General features: G+C 53.9%; 1 protein-coding gene across 3 annotated transcripts in view; it reads right to left on the bottom strand.

Annotated features, from left to right (window-relative positions):
• Window positions 1-3,256: 3,256 nt before the first annotated feature.
• FARP1 (FERM, ARH/RhoGEF and pleckstrin domain protein 1) overlaps window positions 3,257-19,567 on the bottom strand; it is a 222,512-nt gene continuing 206,201 nt past the window's right edge. For all 3 annotated transcript variants that reach the window (XM_060191788.1, XM_060191789.1, XM_060191790.1), the window contains 11 exons: window positions 13,675-13,753; window positions 13,150-13,387; window positions 11,303-11,433; window positions 9,217-9,285; window positions 9,024-9,113; window positions 8,586-8,668; window positions 8,402-8,514; window positions 7,064-7,230; window positions 5,028-5,135; window positions 4,794-4,945; window positions 3,257-4,160 (listed from right to left, as the gene is read on the bottom strand). In XM_060191788.1, coding sequence (XP_060047771.1) covers window positions 4,079-4,160; window positions 4,794-4,945; window positions 5,028-5,135; window positions 7,064-7,230; window positions 8,402-8,514; window positions 8,586-8,668; window positions 9,024-9,113; window positions 9,217-9,285; window positions 11,303-11,433; window positions 13,150-13,387; window positions 13,675-13,753 — 1,312 coding nt within the window. In that variant the 3' untranslated portion in view covers window positions 3,257-4,078. The remainder of the gene's footprint in view (window positions 4,161-4,793; window positions 4,946-5,027; window positions 5,136-7,063; window positions 7,231-8,401; window positions 8,515-8,585; window positions 8,669-9,023; window positions 9,114-9,216; window positions 9,286-11,302; window positions 11,434-13,149; window positions 13,388-13,674; window positions 13,754-19,567) is intronic.

Genomic DNA, 19,567 nt, shown 5'->3' with positions numbered 1-19,567 from the left:
TGCCGTCCCACGAATAAATTTTATAACACGCTCACTATGCAGCCTCCTTGAAAGGCCAACGCCTCAGGAGAGGGTAGTGCTCCCCCCCCCCCCCCGCCCTGTGTGTCATCTGTACACGTGTATGCTGGCTGCGGAGACCTTCTGGAAGGTTCCAGGAAGATGCCCTGTCTAAGGTGCCGCATGTCCGCCCCCCCCCCCCCCCGTGGGGTTGAGAGTAGGGGTTGCGGTTGCTGGTGGGCACAGCCAGCTGCCCGCAGGCTTGGGCTCAGCGTCGCCTTGCTCTCTGGAAGAAGCCCTGCCTGGCATGTGGGTGGCAGTGCTAGTGGCTGGTGGTGCAGCCTGGGCTTCAACATGGCTTCATTCTCAGCTTTTACTGACGGTAGTGGGTGGGGGTGTGCCTGAAATCGGACTCTGGCATTGGGTCTTCAGTGGGAGGATTTTTTTTTTTTTTTTTTTTTACTGTTCGTTTAAACTCATTCTGACTCTAAAGTTCTTTTTAAAAATATTTATTCCCTTTTGTTGTACTTGTTGTTTTATTGTTGTACTTATTATTGTCATTGTTGGATAGGACAGAGAGAAATGGAGAGAGATGGGGAAGACGGGGAGGGAAAGACAGACACCTGCAGACCTGCTTCACCGCCTGTGAAGCGACTCCCCTGCAGGTGGGGAGCCGAGGGCTCGAACCAGGATCCTTACACCCGTCCTTGCACTTTCCGCCACGTGCGCTTAACCTGCTGCGCTACCGCCTGACCCCCTGACTCTTAAAGTTTATTGCCACCAGGGTTAGGTTACCACCAGGGTTAGGTTATTGCTGGGGCTAGGTGCTGGCACAAAGGACTTACTGCTTCCACCAGCCTTTTTTTTTTTTTTCTGTTTTTTATTGGATAGGATGGAGAAACTTGAGGGGGGGGGCTGGCCAGTAGTGCACTGGGTTAAACACACAGCATGAAGCACAAGGATCTCGGTTCAAGCTCCCCGCTCCCCTCCCCGTCTGTGTGTGGTGTGTGTGGCAAGGGGGGAGGGCACTTCCCAAAGCAGTAAAGCAGATCTGCAAGTGTCTATTTCTTCTTCTCTATCTTCCCCTCCTATCCAATTAAGAAAGAAAAAAAAAAGGAAAAACATGGCTGCCAGCAGCAGTGGATTTGTAGTACAGGCTCCGAGCCCCAGCTATAACACTGGAGGTGAGAGACAGACACACACACCTGCAGCGTGATCTGCGTCAGTGCTCATGAAACTTTTTCCCTGCAGCTGGTGATACGTGGTTGCCAAAGGTAACGTACGTGCTCAGGCAGGCTCGTCCACCCTCCCCCTGACCAAGTTAGAATTATCTAATGCCTATGCCATCTCGGAATTGCAGCGCTCCAGAGGGAGAAGAAGATTCTGGAGGTGAGAAAGTTACTGGGTGAATTTTGGAGTCTGGTTTCAAGCAAATTGACACGCATATTAACTTGAATGATAGATTCTTGAGTTCCTCCTCCACCCACCCAGCGATTATTAAACAGTATGCTAATTTCCAAATATTGTGATTTTTACTAATTTTCCGTTTGTTAAGTGTTAGCTTTACTCCAGTGTGGTCTGAGAAGACACTTGGAATGATTTCAGTGCTCTTGAATTTGTTGATTGTGGCCTAACATGGTCTATCTTTGAGGATGTGGTGTATGGATTTGAGAAGAAAGTGTATTCCAATTTCTTGGGGTGAAGAACTCTGAATATGTCCAGGTCTAGTCTCTCCATCTCTTTGATTCTCTGCTTAGATGTTCTAAGTGTGAGACTGTGGTGTCGGAGTCGCCTACCGTCACTGCTGACGTCCTTTTGTAGCTCTTTCAGTAGGCATTTGATGTGTTTGGACGGACCCTCAGTAGGTGCATGTTTGTTAATAACTGTTCAATCTTCTTGGTTAATTGATCCTCTGATCACTATGTCCGTCCATGACTATTTTTTATTACTTTATTTAAAGTTTGTTGTGTCAGAGATGAGAATAGCTGTTCCTGCCCTTTTTGGTGGTCCATTAGCCTGTATGATGGTTTTCCATCTTTTCACTTTGAGTCAGTCTGTCTTGTTGAGTTAGGTGGGATTCCTGCAGACAGCATATGGCTGGGTGTCTTACTAGGGAGACGGGGAGACAAACATAGCACACTGCTCAGCTCTGACTTACGGTGGTGCTGGGGATTGAACCTGGGACCCGAGAGTCTCCAGCATGAAAGTCTTGCAGAACCGGTATGCTGTCTTAACCCTATGCATTTGTTCTGTGTGGGCGTAGTGTCGGGTCTTGGCTAGAGCCTGCCAGTTGGTCTGTGCACCTTCACTGGAAGTGTGTGTCACGGCTTTCTGGAGGATGTGGTTTGACTAGGTGTTACCCTCACTCCGTGGTTTGCTGCTTTCTGTTCACAGTCAGCTACCGCGTGTTTCTTTTCCAAAAAGATGTTACTGATTCGTTAGTGGGAGAACCAGAGCATCACTCTGGCCATGCTGATTATGTTCTCAATGACAGTCTGCGGCCAAGGGGCTGGGCACCAGGACTACCCCCAGACCCTGCTGCTGGTGCTCCTCAGTGTTTGGAAGCTTCTAGATGCCCGTGCCCAGCAGTTAACCATGTGATTTCCCCAGGACACTGTGGTTGCGCCTTGCAGAGAGGAGGCGGCGAAGGAGTGTGGGGCTTGGTATCTGTACAAGGAAATCCACCACTCCTGGTGGGGACGGGGGACTTGAACCTGGGTCCTTGTGCACTGTACTGTGTGAGATCGGGGTGCCACTCCCAGTGTCTCCTTCAGGCTATCTTCCCTGCGCACTCCCCCATCAGCATGCCTATTGGAGAGAGACACCTGGTGCTCTGCTTAACCACTTGTGAAGCTTTCTCCTTGCAGGTGGGGACCAGGGGCTTGAACCAGGTGCGCTGGTCCCTGGGTTCCAGCCATGGCTTCTGCGTCTCTGCTGAGAAGCAGGCCGGAACCTTGTGTCTCAGGTGTGGAAAATGGAGAGCCCCTGTGAACAGGCTTTGTTTCAAGAGACTTGAGAGAAGCTCCCTCCTCCCTTCACTGCCTCCACCCTCTCAACAGTGTGCTTGTGAAGCGGACCCCCTGCAGATGGGGAGCGGGGACTTGAACCTGGGTCCTTGTGCTTAGTAACGTGTGCTTAACCGGCTGGTGCCACCGCCCAGCCCGACAGCCAGTGTGTTCTTACCAACTGCCTGGAGCAGAGAGCAGGGCTTCTGGGGCCTGAGCCCCCACCGTCAGAAATAAGGACGCAAGACGAGCCGTTGTTTTGCCTTCCGACTTCAATATGCTGGGGTTGTGGCGTGAGGTATTTTTATTCCCTTTTGTTAGTACTCTGAACCATCCGGTACATATTGTAAGGCAAATGATTAACACATCTCGAGCTACTCTGGGGGCGCACTGTTCCCCAGTCCAGAGGGGCAGAGCAGCCCGACGGTGGCACCAGGTCACACTGTCACAACCCTGTGGCTGGGGGAGGGGGAGTATAAAAAGGAGAGTGGGTGGAGGGGACAGGCACGATATATATATATATACGACTACTGAACGCCGAGTTCCAAACCACGGTTCGGGGTGAGGGGAAGAGGCGGGAGGGAGGGGGGCTCACGCACCACAGCTCCGGGGCCGTCGCGAGGGGCCCCGGCCACCAACAGACAGGTTCTCATGCTCGTACGACAGACAGCACAGCCCCTCAACCCTGCCCCTTTGGTCCACCTGCATCATCGGAGAAAAGTGAGGAGTCCTACTACCGTTATAAAAAGTAGAAAGAGCATTGGGAAGGAGGGAAAAGAAATGGAAAAAAAAAAAAAGATAGGAGAAGTGATCGCCTCTAGTTTTATGAAGACCGTCCGCAGCAGCTGGGGGAGAAAGCCCCCCACGTAGCCTGAGTGTCCTTGGGGAAGAGGAGCAGGGGCCTGGCTTTTGGTTGAACAGGTGCGTGTCGTTTGGCACTCTCACGGGCGACACTGTGGCAATGCCGGTGCCCGAGGGGGGAGAGGGTGGCCGCCGTCCATCGGAGCTCGGTGTTGGCTCTCCGGACGGGCAGGAGTGACACCAGGCCGCAGTCCTCTGGGGAGCGTCCCCTCTCCTCAGTACACATGAGCCTCCTTGTGACTTGGGGGGTGGGCGCGGGAGGCCGAGCGGGTAGCGCTGCAGAGCACCTCCATCCACCTGCGGAAGGCGGGAGCAAAGCGGAGCTTGTGCTCATGGTGCCGGTGCAGGGCTACGAATTTTAGTACGTTTTACTTCAGGGGCCAGGTGGTGGCACACCTGTGTGCAAAGACAGATTCAAGCCCCTGGGTCCCCCCTTGCAGGAGGGGGTCCTGAACCCAGGCCCTTGCGCACGGTGATGTGTGCGCTGCCGTCAGCCCCTCTGAGGTTTTTTTTTTTTCCCCTCCAGGGTTATCACTGGGGCTCGGTGCCTGCACTACGAATCCACTGTTCCTGGAGGCCATTTTTTCCCTTTTGTTGCCCTTGTTCTTGGGTAGGACAGAGAGGGGGAAAGACAGACACCTGTAGGCCTGCTTCACCACCTGGGAAGTGACCCTCCTGCAGGTGGGGAGCCGGGGCTTAAACTGAGTTTGTCGTGCTGGTCCTTGAACTTTGTGCCATGTGCACCAAACCTGCTGTGCTACCACCTGGGCCCCAAATTTAATTTTTTTAAAGTCTGGGGTTCTCAGGTTTGTGCTCTGTACATGCCAAAGCTGAGCAGAGCTCTCTCTCTGTCTCTCTCGTACAAAAGCATGGATGAGGGCCTGCTGCCCTATGGCTGGCGGGTGGGGACCAACCTGTGAGGCCCCTTACCTGTCAAAGGTGTACTCGCTCTCGGCCCGGAAGTAGTACACGTGGGACTTGAAGTGCAGCTTGAATACGTAGTCCTTGTGGATCTCCTCAGACTCGGAGGGGATAGTGAGGGAGTAGCCGAGCAGTGGCAGGCTGGCCAGGGGGTGATTGTCCTGGGAGATTGGGGGGAGGGCCTGGTAGCACCACACCTCGGGCCACGCGGGAGGACCCAGGCGTGGGGGTCCCCGCACTCACCTGGTGTGACTTGTAGAAGAAGAGGCAGAAGTTGGTGAACACCACCCACAGCTTCTGCCAGCCATTGCTGTTCTTGAATTTCCTCAGCAGGTTCCCAGATAGCTGGTTCTGAAAGACAAAGTGGCCCTGTGAGAAGCAGGAAGATCCCCCCCCCAATATATAGATAAGGGGGTGCACGCGCTCCTCTGGGCTCCTGAGGAGGGTGGGTCCAGATCCACTCTGACGGGTCCGGGGAGCCCCCACCCCACAAGCTCCAGAACCCCAGGAATTGTACAAGGCAGGGAGTCAGGCGGTAGCTCAGCGGGTTAAGCGGACATGGCGTGAAGCGCAAGGACCAGCGAAAGGCCCTTGGTTCGAACCCCTGGCTCCCCACCTGCAGGGGAGTGGCTTCACAGGCGGTGAAGCAGGTCTGCAGGTGTCTTATCTTTCTCTCCGTCCTATCTAATGACGACATTAATAACTACAATAATAAAAAACACGGGCAACAAAAGGGAAAATAAATATATAAAGAAATTAGACGAGGCAAGGACACTTCTGCCCACCTTTGTTTCTGACGCCTGCCCTGTAGGGGGGAACCAACTTGGCGTCCCCAGGGCTGCAGTGCCATCTAGTGGCCACAGCTGGAAGGACAGTTCTGCCCAAGGGTGGATTCAAAGGGGGGGGAGGGCCTACTAGACCAGACGCCTGGACTTGGGAGTTCTGTCCTCAGTGTCACCAGATCAGAGAAACAGGGTGCTGAGCGACACACAATGGAAGCACGTGATGGCTGTGACTGAGCAGAGAGCACAGAGGCAAGTGAGGAGATAGGTGTGTCACGCCGGTGGGAACCATCAGACACCCCAAGAATCCCTCACTCCCACAGAACCATAAGGCAGACAGGTATGTATCTCCTAGTTCAGTCACATGGGGGGGGGGGGTGGCGGCGGTACCAGAAGCCACACACCTGAGGAGCCTGGCCAGGAGAGGGCGCTGGCAGAGTGATGAGCCCCTACCTCAAGTTCCTCACCTGAGCTGCTGTCACACACCCAGGGGCTTGCTCACAGCTGTAAGAAGTCTGGGGGTTGGTTAAGCACACATGTTGCCATGTAGAAGGGCCTGGGTTCGAGCCCCTGCTCCCCAAGTGGCCGAGGGGGGAATTACCAAATAGTGAAGCAGTTCTGCAGGTGTCTCTGCCTCTGCCTTTTAATTTCATTAGTAAGCAGATATTCGTTCCATTTTTTTTTTCCACATCTGGAGGAGCAGGCAGAAGCCCCACAGTCAGAAATAAGCAGGAAAGAGCTGCACGTTTAGCAGCTGAGATGGGGAAAGACCAGGCAGAAACCAAGCCGTTAGATGAGCCCACCACCCCTGTTGTCAGCCAAGATGCTTCAGTAAAAAATGAGAAGTTAAAAACCTGACCGGGGGCTGCGTGGTTAGTGCAGCGGGTTAAGCACACGTGATGTGAAGTATAAGGACTGGCATAAGGATCCCAGTTTGAGCCCCCTGGGGGGGCCCACTTCACAAGCGGTGAAGCAGGTGTCTTTCTCTCTTCTTTGGATTTCTCTCTGCCCTACCCAACAATGACAATAATAACAAAAGCAACAAGGGCGACAAAAAGGAAAAAATACCCTCCAGGAGCGGTGGCTTCTACTGCTGGCACTGAGCTGCAGCAATAACCCTGGAGGCAGAAAACAGACACCTCCTGACCGCCCTCAATCAATCCCCATTTGTACGGTGTCTTGACTTTTCAGAAAGCTGCAGGCTTATTCCCTTCCAAGTTCAGGAAATGCCAGTTCAGAAGCAGTCTCAGCAGCTGCCAGGTCGCCTCCCCTTGCCCCCGACTCCTGGCAGGAGGTGTCTCACTGCCCCCCTTCCTCCGGTGGTGGTGGGGTGGGTTCAGAGGGAGCAACTCGGAAGGCTCGCAGCCCAAGATACACCAACTGGACTTGAACATCTGGCACAAAACATGAGCCAGTAGCCGACTGGATTGCAGAATGCTTAGGGAGCCTTCTAGAAGATTCCGCCTGCGCCTCCTGTGACCCGGGCTGCCCTCCTACCTCCACGGCCAGGCTGAAGTCCACCATGGACACGCTGGTGTTGCGGTGCCAGCACACGTGCACCATGGTGTTGCCGCGGTGCGGGGCCTGGCGCTCCAGCGACGTGCGAGAGGCGCTCAGGTCGTCCTCGGACTCCTGGTCCGCCGGCGCCGCCTCGTCGGGGGACTCTGTGGGTGGGGGTGGGTGAGCCTGGTGAACCTCCACCCGTGTTCGCACCCAGATAAATCCAACTTCCCAAAGACTCATCACGTCTGGAAGCCCCGGGGCCCGGTGGGGCTTTCGTGTTCACCGCCCCTTAGGAAGACGGCCCACAGAAGGGCCGCTATTGGGGCCTCCTGCCTTTTATTAGTTATAAGGCACATCCAGGGAACTCCGGAGCAGCTCGGGTCAGCCAGAAGTGCAATGGTTTGTTTGGAACAAGTGATGTTCGAGGGGAACAAGATGAGAGAGGAAAGTCTGCATAAACCAGCCCCCGCAGAGTCTGTCTCTCTCTAGAATATTTTATGTTAATGAGAGAGATACAGCGAGAAAGACCAGTGCACTGCTCAGCTCTGGTTTATGGTGGTGCTGGGGATCGAACCTTTGGGGCCTCGGCCATTAAAGTCATTTATATTTTTCAGAACCATTATGCTGTCGCCCAGCCTCATCGAGTCTCTTCTAACATTCATTCTGGTTCTCGGCTGACACGCCTAAGGGAGGCTCAGCAGACTGATGGCTGCCGTGTCAGCAGGTCAGGTACCCCTCCCTCACTCACGCCAGGCAACCAGCTGTCTGTGGCCCCACTGACACCTCTTGGTGTCTGAGACTTGGGGATCTCTGCTGGCCGTGCAGAATGACTGGGCCGTGGGCTGCATAAGCCTGGGCTGATTACAAGTCTAGCATGGTGAGCTATCTTCCTTGGCCTGTCCAACAGGGCGGCACCTTGGACCTGGGCCTCCTGTTCCCCCCCAACCCCTGAGAGCAAAGGGGGGGCCCAGCACCCACCGTGTGGGAAACCACACACTCCCCCCCCCCCCCCGCTTGGGTCGGATGGACCCACGGCTGGGGAGATGAGCCCAAGGTGGGGTGGGGGGATCACAGGGTCCTCCCTGCGGGGTTGTCCACTAAAGAAACCCCAGATTTCCCCTTGAGCAACCCCCCTAAGAGGGGATCTCCCTCTGCTGGGTCAGGACCCCATTCAGGGAGTGACCTGCACCCCCCTCCCCCAACCTAGGTGCTGGCACCCTAATAGCAAAAAGGCTGTAGAGTTTGTACTGGGTGTCCCCCGCCTGGGGGACAGAAGGAAGCCCAGGGTTTGAACACTGGAGGTCCCCCCGACACACACACACACACACTCACTGTTGTCCGGGGGGCTGCTGGCCAGGAATTCGGGGCCGGGGGTGCTGCTCTGCTCCGCCAGGTCGATGGCCATCTGGATGTCCTCCACCCACTTCTCCATCTCGGCCCGGGAGCTGGGGGGAAGGGGATGCGTTAAGGCTCCCCTGCAGACCCCAGTGACTGGGGTGGGGGGACTCCCGGTTACCTGGCAGCTACGACAATGGACTGGCGCTGCCCCCGGAGGGTGAGGCAGTGGGGGACTCCCCATTCGTCTTCACTCTCCTCCATCTGTGGGTGGGTGGGGGAGGGTTCACAACGTCACTGCCACTGCTAGGAAGCCCCCAGGATTGGCCCAGGCCGGCCCAGGCTGCAGTGACAGTGAGCGGGGATGGGGAGGGAGGGAGGGAGGGAGGGAGGGGCAGGGCCTGAGGCCAGAAACTTCTCTGTCCCAGCCAGGTTATGGCTCTGCTGCTCCCCACGAGCCTGGTCTGTGACCGCCACATCATGTGGCCACTGATTCTAGAAGGAGCCCCAGCCCAGGCTGCCCCTTGCTCCCACAATGCTTCCCAGGGCTCCCCCAGATCCTGCCCCACTGTCACTGCCCCCAGGCCCCCATTCAGGGTGGGAAACCCCGCGCACTCACTGTCATCCCAAAGAGCGGCAGCTGCCCGTGGACCTTGAACTGGTTGGAGGCCGTGAGCCCACGGCTAGTGTACAGCAGGACGTCGTTGAACTGGGGGAGGGAGGGGGCAGAGGGGCTGCTCAGCCGGGTGCCCGGTGGACAGGACACTCGCAGGGGTCCACGCCCCGGCCCCCCAGAGTCCCTCACCACTCACCAGGAAGAACATACGCTGCTGGAGGCCCTTTCCCGAGAGCTTGCTCAGGCTGCCCAGCCGGATGAACTCCTGTGGGGACGACGGCCCGGGTCAGCGGGGCCCACTTTCCCTAACGCCTAAGTCTCCTTGACGTGGAGGGTCGCAGCTGGGGACCAGGTTTGAGCCCCAGCACCGACAGGGCAGTCCCATGGCACCGGGGGAAAGTTCTGGGGCTGCACTGTTCCTTCAGGAATGGAAAAGCCCAGGAACATGGGCCTAAAAGGGCCAGGCGGTGGCGCACCTGGTTAAGTGCACACATCACGGTGCACAAGGATCCAGGTTCAAGCTCTTGGTCCCCACCTGCATGGGGAAAGCTTCAGGAGTGGTGAAGCAGTGTTGCAGGCGTCTCTGTCTCTATCCAATAATAAATAAAACAAAAATTTTGAAAAAAAACAACAACACATGGGCCTAAGGCCTGGCTCCACCGACAAAAGAGAAGAAGGGGAGTAGCAGGCAGGTGTCAGAAGTGGGGAGTAGTGTACCCAGTGAAGTCACACATTACCATGTGGGTTCAAGACCCTTCCCCACCCGCATGGGGGGATGCCTCACAAGTGGTGAAGCGGGTGTGCAGGTATCTTTTCTCTCTCCATCCTGTCAAAATTAAGAAAGAAAGAGAAATGGCCACTGAAGCGGTGGGTTCATGGTGCTGGCACTGAGCTCCAGCAGTAGCCCTCGTGGAGGGAGAGAGAGAGAGAGAGAACATGAGTGGACAGAAGACGGGCAGTTCCTTCTTTCATCCCTCCCCCCTCCCTGTTTTCTTTGCCTGGGGCTATACCACTCCAGGCTCTTTCAGACAGACACAGTAGATACATAGTGCTGGCACTGAGACCCAGTGATAACCCTGGTGGCAAAAAAAAAAAAAAAATCAAACAAGGGGGTCAGGAGGTAGCGCAGCAGGTTAAGCACATGTGGCGCAAAGTGCGAGGACCGGCCTAAGGATCCGGGTTCGAGCCCCTGGCTCCCCACCTGCAGGGGAGTCACTTTACAAGCGGTGAAGCAGCTCTGCAGGTGTCTTTCTCTCTCTGTCTTCCCCTCCTCTCTCCATTTCTCTGTCCTATCCAACAACCATGACATCAATAACAACAATAATAATAATAAAGGGCAACAACAAAAAAATCAAACAAACAAGGGGAGACAGACAAGATGCCTGAGCTGTGCTCTGCCACTAGGCCACCCCCTTGAGCCCCAAGTGGTCCCTGCTTTTGAAGAGATGTAGCAGGGGACCATCTTTTTGTGAGAGTGGTCCCCTCAGGGAGAGCCCTGTCACCAAAGTCGACCACCACAATTGAGACCCACCCCAGCACAAGAGGGGGACAGAGAGATGGATGAGAGGGCAGCAGACTGCTCTCCTCTCCCCAGGGGACGTGTCTACACTGGTCAGCTCGGCATTCAATCTCACATCTGACAGTCCCCCTGAAGACAGAGCTGTCGGAGCCTTCCACCCACCCACTGGGATGTGGACAACTTAACATTAGTAAAGGGGTGAGGTGGGGTATCGGATGCTTCCCTCCTCTCAGCTACCCAGTTAAAAAAGCTTCCCCACTGGTCCCAGAAAAAGATGGATGGAGGAGGAGAGGAGAAGAATCTATCTAATCTTACTCATCACAGGTTGTTTTTTCAAATACTTGAAGAGTCTGGCCAATGGGTGTTCCATCTAGATTGTAAATACAGGATCCGGCAACCAGGCTCACCCATGGGCTAATAGCTGAGGGCTCATTTTCAGAGTCAGTTCTCCACCATTAGGTAAAATCTGGAAGCCGTTTGATGCATCGGGCATGGTTTGGAAGCTACTGTGATGGACCATGTGGAGTTTGGAAGCCATCTTGATGTAACCTGTCTGCTCCACGGTGGCCCAGTCTCAGGCCGTGATATTGTCGCCTGCTCCTAGAACTGCCCAGCCCCCCCAAGGATAAAACCCCTTGCTCCTAAAGGTTCCTCTTTGGAACGATCCTACGGGGTCACCCACAATGAAAGCCTCACTCATTTGTGTCTTGAACCCATCAGGGAAGCCAGGGTCCAGGGCCCGCCTGGTGTCCCGAGAGCTTACCCGTCCTGGGACCACAAGGTTGTCGATGCCGATCAGATCTTTCTTGAGTTCATGCAGCTTCTGGAAATTCTCCATCTTGATCATCGTACCGTGAAGCTGGGCCACCATTTCAGTGACTTCTGCCAAAGCAGCTGCAAAAAGAAGCATTATTTTTCCCAGTGGCGTGAGGCTCAGCCATCCAGCGCCATGATCCCATAGGGCACTGCCATGGAAGTGGCCCTTCCCTGTGCAGGCCTGCTCACAGCCGCACCGTTCACAGCAGCCAAAATATGGAGCAGCCGAAATGCCTACCAACACACAATATCTAGAGAAGTTACAGGACACGGACTCAATGGGGTACCTCTGGGCAACCAGGAAAGATGTGTTCTTTGGGGTAAAGTGAACGGAGGTGGTTATGTTTAGGTGAGAGACAAGTACTAGATGGCTTCACCCATATGTAGAATCCAGAGAATTGAAACATACGAAGTTGGAAAAAAAAAAAAGTAGCCAGCCCATCACTGAGACCTTGTGAAAACTGGACAGTCATGGTGATTATCCTTGGAGGCCTGGGGTGGGAGGCACGGAACTCTGGTGATGGAAGTGGTGTGTGTGTATAACTATCTCTCTGTTATCTTACTGTCTTGTGAACCACTAATAGATTACTAATAAAGAAAAAAGGCAAAAAAAAAATGCCCCTTTATGGAAAATATTGGCATTATTTAAAAAAAAAAAAAAGTCAACATCTGGGCTGGGGAGTAGTTGAGTTTAGTAGTGCACTGCTCTGCTCTGTCCACAACCCAGGCTCAGACCTGGTTCTCACAGCGTTAAAGGAAGCTTCAATGTTGTAGGTTCTTTGTCCCTCTCTCTGCCTCTCTGGCCCGCCCATTCTAGCTGAAGGAGAAAAATCAGTACTTATTTTATGTACTCATTTACTTTAGTTTTTCCCAAAGTGCATATATATATATATATATATATATATATATATATACATACATACATACACACACACACACACACACATATATATATATATATATAATTTCTTTTTGCCACCAGCATTATCACTGGGGCTCCATGCTTGAACTGTAACTCCATGGCTCCCTCCCAGTGGATGTTGTTTTTTCTTTGCTAGATGAAAGAGACAGAGAAAACACCCACAGCACTGCTCCACGTCCTGTGAAGCTTCTCCTGCGGGGGGAGGGGGGGCTTGTCCAGAGCATTTTGAGACTGTCAGTGCCTCACTTATAACTAGCGGGCCTTCGTTTATATAAAATCACCTGCGGGAGTTGGAAAAGACAGCATAGTGGCTCTGTGAAAAGACTTTCATACCTGAGGGAACGAAAGTCCCAGGTCCAATCCCCAGCACTACCATAAGTCAGAGCTGAGCAGTGCTCTGGGGAGAAAAATAAATAAGCAGCCCATGGTGTGGGGGGGGAGGTGCTGAGTGGTGGCACACCTGGTTAAGTGCACACATTACAGTGCACAAGGACCCGGGTGCGAGCCCCCAGTCCCCACCTGCAGGTGGTGAAGCAGGGCTGCAGGTGTCAGTCTGTCTCTTTCTCTATAGCCCCCGTCTCTCCTGATTTCTGGCTTTCTCTAGCCAATAACTAAAGATAATAAAAACTAAATAAACAAACAGCCCTTGGAGGCACATGGGAGGAGGCGGAGCATACCAGAGCCCCGCCCACACGGCGAAGGCCCTAACTACTTGGCGTGGCCCCGCCCCTCCCAGAGGCCCCGCCTCCCGGCAGGCCCCGCCCCCGCCCCGCCCGCTCACCTCTGCAGTCCCGGAAGGCCCTAACCACCCGGCGTGGCCCCGCCCCTCCCAGAGGCCCCGCCTCCCGACAGGCCCCGCCCCGCCCGCTCACCTCTGCAGTCCCGGAAGTCGGGGTGGCTGGGCGGGTGGTGCTTGCACAGGCGCTCGAGCACCTGCTTGTAGTGCATGAGGCGGTGCAGCGGGCGCAGCAGGAAGGTGTTGAGCGGCAGGTAGCACACCTTCTGCTGCTCGAAGTCCCTGCACAGGCTCTCCAGCCGCCGGGAACTCCGCACGCCGCTCTCCAGCGCCTCCAGCGCCTCCCCGTGCTTCCACAGGTGAGCCGACAGTTGCTGGGGGGGGGGGGGGGAGACAAGTGTAAGTAAGGACCCAGGTTCAAATCCCCCAGTCCTCACCTTCGGGAGGGGGAGGCGTCACAAGTGGTGAAACGGTCAGTGCTGCCGCTCTCTCTGTCTCTCGCTCCCCTTCCCTCTCGGTTTGTCTCTATCCAAAAATAAATACATGAGCAAAGGAAACAGTGAGGAGGAGGCAAGCGACTGGGCTTTTCGCTGTGTCCCTGGAGAGAGCTCTCTCGAAGGCACAGAGGCGCCCCCCACCCGCTGCAGGTCTGGCCTCTCACCTTCATGCCCTGGATGTTCCGGAGCATGACGTCGCCGATTCTCTGGTGCTCTCTCATGTGCGCGTTGGCGCGGCCTTCCCTGCGAGCCAGAAGCGGGGGCGCAGGGTCAGCAAAGCCACCGCGTCTCGGTGCGCGGGGCCGGGACCCTGGCTTCTGGCTTGTCGGGTCCCGGGGCTGGACACGGCCACAGGGGTCTGGGGGTCTGGGGGTCTGGGGAGCGGCCAGCCGGCGAGGCCGGAGAAGCGGTTCTGCAGCTGCGCACAGATGCCGCCACCGAGGCCGCGCACCGGGGCGGCGCAGCCCGCGTCCTCCACCCCGGGGTCGGGGTCGTGGTCGGGGTCGTGGCCGGGGAGGGCAGCGGCGGTGTCGGCCCGCAGCGCCAGGCCTGTCGCGGCCCAAGCTGCCCGCTAGCTTGGGGCACCCACCCGCCAGGTGCCCGCCAGACAACAGGAGTTGGGGGCACACGGGGGGCACACGCGGGGCTGCGGGTGCTCAGCGCCCCGATGCTCCGTGCAGTTTCCCGGTACTCGAGGGGACGGCAGAGCAGAAAATCAGCTTGTGTCATAAGTAGTAGACGCTCCAATTCGGGGGCTTCCGAGGTCGACCAACAGGCAGTAAGGTGGGGGGTGGTCTTCAACACAACCTGGGGTCCCCCCTTCAGACCTGGTCTTCACCCGACCGGGCTGCAGACCATGAAACGGACCTGAGCTTTGCTGGCCAGAGGAAAAAACCACTTCCTGATCATTGTATCAATGTGTGTATTTATTTTTGCCACCAGGGTTATCCTTGGGGCTCAGTGCCTGCACGAACCCACTATTTCCGGCAGCCACTTTCTTTCTTAAAAAAATATTTACTTTATGGGAGTTGGGCGGTAGCGCAGAGGGTTAAACACATGTGGCAGGAAGCACAAGGACCGGCGTAAGGATCCCGGTTCGAGCCCCGGCTCCCCACCTGCAGGGGAGTCGCTTCACAGGCGGTGAAGCAGGTCTGCAGGTGTCTGTCTTTCTCTCCTCCTCTCTGTCTTCCCCTCCTCTCTCCATTTCTCTCTGTCCTCTCCAATAACGACGACATCAATAACAACAACAATAACTACAACAACAATAAAACAACAAAGGCATCAAAAGGGAAAATAAATAATAAAAAAATAAAACTATATTGACTTTATTTTAATGAGAGAGCTAAAGGCCAGAGCACTGCCCAGCTGTGGCTTATGGTGGTGCTGGGGACTGAACTGTGACCTCAGAGGCTCTTGCATAACCATTATGCTGTCTCCCCAGTCCCACTTATTTCTTTGGCCTTCTGTTTTGACGTAGGGGAGAGAGACAGAGGGACACCTGCAGCACTGCTCCACAGCTCAGGAAGCTTCCACACCTCAGGAAGCTTGCAGGGCAAGTGGGGAGCATGGGCTTGAACCTGGGACCTCAGGTGTGGTGACCTGTGTGCTCTGCCTCTGTTAGCAGCGAGGCTCATCCTCCTGCTGACAAGTTCTCTGCTGCCGAAAGCCCGCAGTCTGGGAGGGGGAAGAGGAAATGCACCCGAAGACGTGCTGGAGACCCAGGTGTGAAGCCGGCTGTGGGGTCAGGGGCCAGGACAGGACATGCCGGGCTAAGCGAGGACACTTTCTGTGGGGCACTTGGGTAGATGCTCATTTTTCTCTTTAAAAAAATATTTTGACAAGAGAGAGACATTGAGAGGAGAAGGGGGAGCCAGAGGAAGAGAGACACCTGCAGCACTGCTTCACTGCTTGTGAAGCTTCCCCGCTGCAGGTGGGGGCTGCAGGGCTTGAACCCAATACTTTGGACGTTGTAATGTGTGCACTTAACCAGGTGCACCACCTCCTGGCCCCTAGAAACTCATTTTTCTTCAGGCTCGGTGCTTTAGCTGATGCTGGTATCTAAGGGTTGAACCCAGAGAGACAGAGAGATTGGCTGCACTCAGTGCTCAGGCAGCCTCATGAAGCAGACACTGTCATCACACGCAAAGACAGAGGGGGCGAGGCAGTGACTTAGTTAAGTGCACACATAACCGAGGCAATGACTTAGTTAAGTGCACACATAACCACATACAAGGACCTGGGTTCAAGCCCCCACTTCCCATCTTCAGGGGGAAGTTTGATGAGCAGGGAAGTAGGTCTACAGGTCTCTTTCTCTCTCCCTCACTCTCCCCCCCCTCTTCATTTTCCTCTGTCCTATCCAATAAAATAGAATTTAAAAAAAGTTAAAAAAAAAAAAAAAGGCTAGCAGGAGTGTTGGTGCCATCAAGTCCCTGTGATAACTCTAGTGGCAATTATAACAAGAGAAACTGAGGCACGGGCCTGAGAGGTGGTGCAGAGGATCAAGTGTTGGACTCTCAAGCATGAGGTCCTGAGTTCAAGCCCCCTGCTCCCCACCTGCAGGGATGTCACTTTGCAAGCGGTGAAGCAGGTCTGCAGGTGTCTATCCCTCTCTCTCCGTCTTCTCGTCCTCTCTCAATTTCTCTTTGTCCTATCCAACAACGACAACAATAATAGCAATAACAATGATAAACAACAAGGGCAATAGAAGGGAAAAAATGGCCTCCAGGAGCAGTGGATTTGTAGTGAGCCCCCGTAATAACCCTGGAGACAAAAAAAAAAAAAGAAAGAAACTGAGGCGCTGAGAAGCCACCAGTCTAGCGGCAGTCATCACAGACAATGCACTTGCATTTGAATCCGGGAATCTGGTCCCCAGTCTACCCTCCAGGGTCTATCTGTGGACCTAGCTGCCTCTAAGAAGATCATTCCCGGTGATAGTGCCATGTCTAAGATGAGCCCAGGGGAGAGATTAAAGCCACTGCTGGGGAAAGCTCCAGGGCTATTTAAATGAAAGAAAAGAATGAGACAGGGGAGTCAGGCGGTAGCGGTGGTGCAGTGGGTGAAGCGCACGTGGCGCAAAGCGCAGGGACCGGCATAAGGATCTTGGTTCGAGCCCCTGGGCTCCCCACCTGCAGGGGAGTCGCTTCACAGGCGGTGAAGCAGGTCTGCAGGTATCTTTCTCTCCTCTCTCTATTTCTCTCTGTCCTGTCCAACAATGACAGCCTCAATTACAATAACTACAACAATAAAAATCAACAAGGGCAACAAAAGGGAAAAACAAATAAATAAATATAAAAAAATAGTGGGGGTTGGACGATAGCTCGGCAGGTTATATGCAGATGGCGCAAAGCATGAGGACTAGCTTAAGGATCCCTGTTCAAGCCCCCGGCTCCCCACCTGCTGGGGAGTCGCTTTATAGGCAGTGAAGCAGGTCTGCAGGTGTCTATCTTTCTCTCCCCCTCTCTGTCTTCCCCTCCTCTCTCCATTTCTCTCTGCCCTATCTAACAACAACGACATCAATAATAACTACAACAACAATAAAAAAGAGCAACAAAAGGGAAAATAAATCAAAATAGTCATATATACATGTATTAAAATGCTACAAAAGGACAGAAATTTTAAAAAAAAACAAAGAATGAAACAGGCAAGAAGTAAACTTGGAGGAAGACTAGAATAATCCAGGGCAAGACGGACTGTGAGTGACACCTACAGGCGAAGGCCAGAACTGCAGGGCAGTGACCAGCCTGACCCGGTTCTGACCCAGCCTGTGAAGTCAGGCCACAGGGAAGAGAGGGCACCCAGGCCTGCAAGGTCGTGAATGCTCCTTTCAGCCTGAAGGGAGAGCAGCCCACATGAGCCCATATGCTGTCCTTCCTGGGGCTTCAGTTCTCTGCATACATTTTTTGAAGAGTGTATTTATGTATTTTAGAGAGAGGACAGAGCATCACTCTGCTATGTCTAGTGCCAGCAACTGAACATGGGGCTTCTTGTCTGAAAGGCCTGAGCTCAACCACTGAGCCACCTCCTGGGCTGCTGTGCTGTCTTTTTAAAGGGACTAACCTGGCCTGACTTGCACTTGACCTGTTGTTCATTTTAACGTCCCTTTGTTGAGGAAATGCTAATTTCCAGGATTGCAGTTGTCACAGGGGCAGTTCCACATCTCCCCAAAATAGAGGTCAACACACTTCATCCTCCACCAAACCGTCTTCCTCTTCCACCACAGGGCAACTAATCCCTAGTACCCCTGCCCTCCTGAAAAGCCCAGTCCGCTGAGGCTTCACCCTGTAGTGCTCCCGACTGTGCTGCCTTTCTTTAACCAGCTCCACGCTCCTGTGTCATAACACAGAATTCCTCAGATTCCCTGCTCCCATTCAGCCTCCCAAACAAACTTGACGGGTTGCCCTGAATGCTACTCACTTCCCTTTTCATGGAGTTGGGTTCTGTCCTCATTGCAGCTTGCAATGCTTCCATGGACTGTTTCTACTCGCCTCTCAGTTTCCTAAACCATGGAGGGTTAGTTTCTGGCTCCTATTCCATCTCTCTGGCTCTAGCTTTCCAGACTCTCTTTGCTTGTGGGAGTCTTTCAAGTCCCCTGACTTCTCTTTGGGTGAGTTGTGCAGTCTGATTAATTCCTGCTTTCATGCCCCTCTAAGATGTCACTGCCCTCTGGAAAGCCACTGGCGGCCATCTTGGAAAGCCACTGGCAGCCATCTTGGAAAGCCATTGGTGGCCATCTTCTCCTTCCACTTCTTTTGCAATCCCTTAGACTCATGGTTGCAACTAAAGTGCCATCATCAAATCAACAACCCAACTGTTTTTCATAGCTAGTTATTCTGTAGTTCCCCTTGTTCTCATAGTTTCTCAGAGGTTCTACATGAATAACCAAACAAGTATCTCAGATGTAAGAACTAATGATTTCCTGGCCCTTTGCCTCCAGTTTCTTCCTTGATGTAGCTATTCTGCCCTGGTTTTAAGCTAGAGTCTTCAATTAACCTCTACTGCTTCCATGTTCTTTCTCCTCGCCCATCAGACCTAATTCTCCTCCAAAATTGTTCCAGCATCTGCCTTAGTTTCAAGCTCACCCCTCACTGACTAATGCCTACTATTCCAGACCTGAAGCATCTCTGTATTTCTGAAGAATGGTTATTAATCAAGCCACAATTAACATAGTTTATTATCTGGCTATATCTAGAGAAAGAGACAGAGATAAAGGAGGACTGAGTTTTCCTCAGTGCTGTGGTGCTCCCATGTGGCGCACCAGCCCCTGCCATACTCTGTGTGTTTGGCCCAGGGTGACCATCTCCCTACGGCTTCTCCCTAACACACCTAGAGCAGAAAGGAACTACATGCTGCAGTGTGGGCGTCACACACACACACACACACACACACACACACACACACACACACACACACACACACACACAGGATCCAGTTCACTCAAAGGACAAACTGTGGCTATTTCCGAGGGAGGTTTCTGGAAAGCGTGGGGAAGGGCGACACAGGTCTCCGCTGATGAGAAACTGCTTCTTCTCTCCTTCACAGCTGCCCCAGTTCCAGGGGACTACAAAGAAGGCCCTGGAGAAGCCAGGCCACACTGACTTCACCTCCTTTCTTCTCCTGCCAGCCGCTTATGAAGGGAAACGGGCTGAGGTCAAAAGGGGCCTGCCGTCCAGAGCCGTGTCTCGGAAATGTCTCTACTTTCATTTTAGAGATGGGTCTGGCTCGGGAACTGTGCACCTTGGGGACCCATCAGAACCTCAGAGGCCAAGGACCAAACAAACTCCTGCCACCCAGCAGCACCCCGGAGGAAGTTTCACTTCCTCCCCACGTGGAGAACGCTTACAAGTAACCGGGATGCTTCAGGAACATTCTGCCGACATTAACTTCACAGGAAAAGGGGCCTTGATGTGTAAAAGGGGCTGGTGTAAGTGTCGTGTGGCAACAGAGCTGAAAACTCTTGGGGTGATTCCACTTTGGAAGCCTGTGGACGAAGATGCCTCCCAGGTGCTAAGTTCTGACCTGTGCATCTGAATCATGGGCTCCAAGAGCCACTGCACGCTG

The sequence above is a fragment of the Erinaceus europaeus genome, chromosome 5, assembly GCF_950295315.1.
Source record: "Erinaceus europaeus chromosome 5, mEriEur2.1, whole genome shotgun sequence".
NCBI classification, from domain to species: Eukaryota; Metazoa; Chordata; class Mammalia; order Eulipotyphla; family Erinaceidae; genus Erinaceus; species Erinaceus europaeus.
This window is presented reverse-complemented; position numbering and strand designations above follow the sequence as displayed.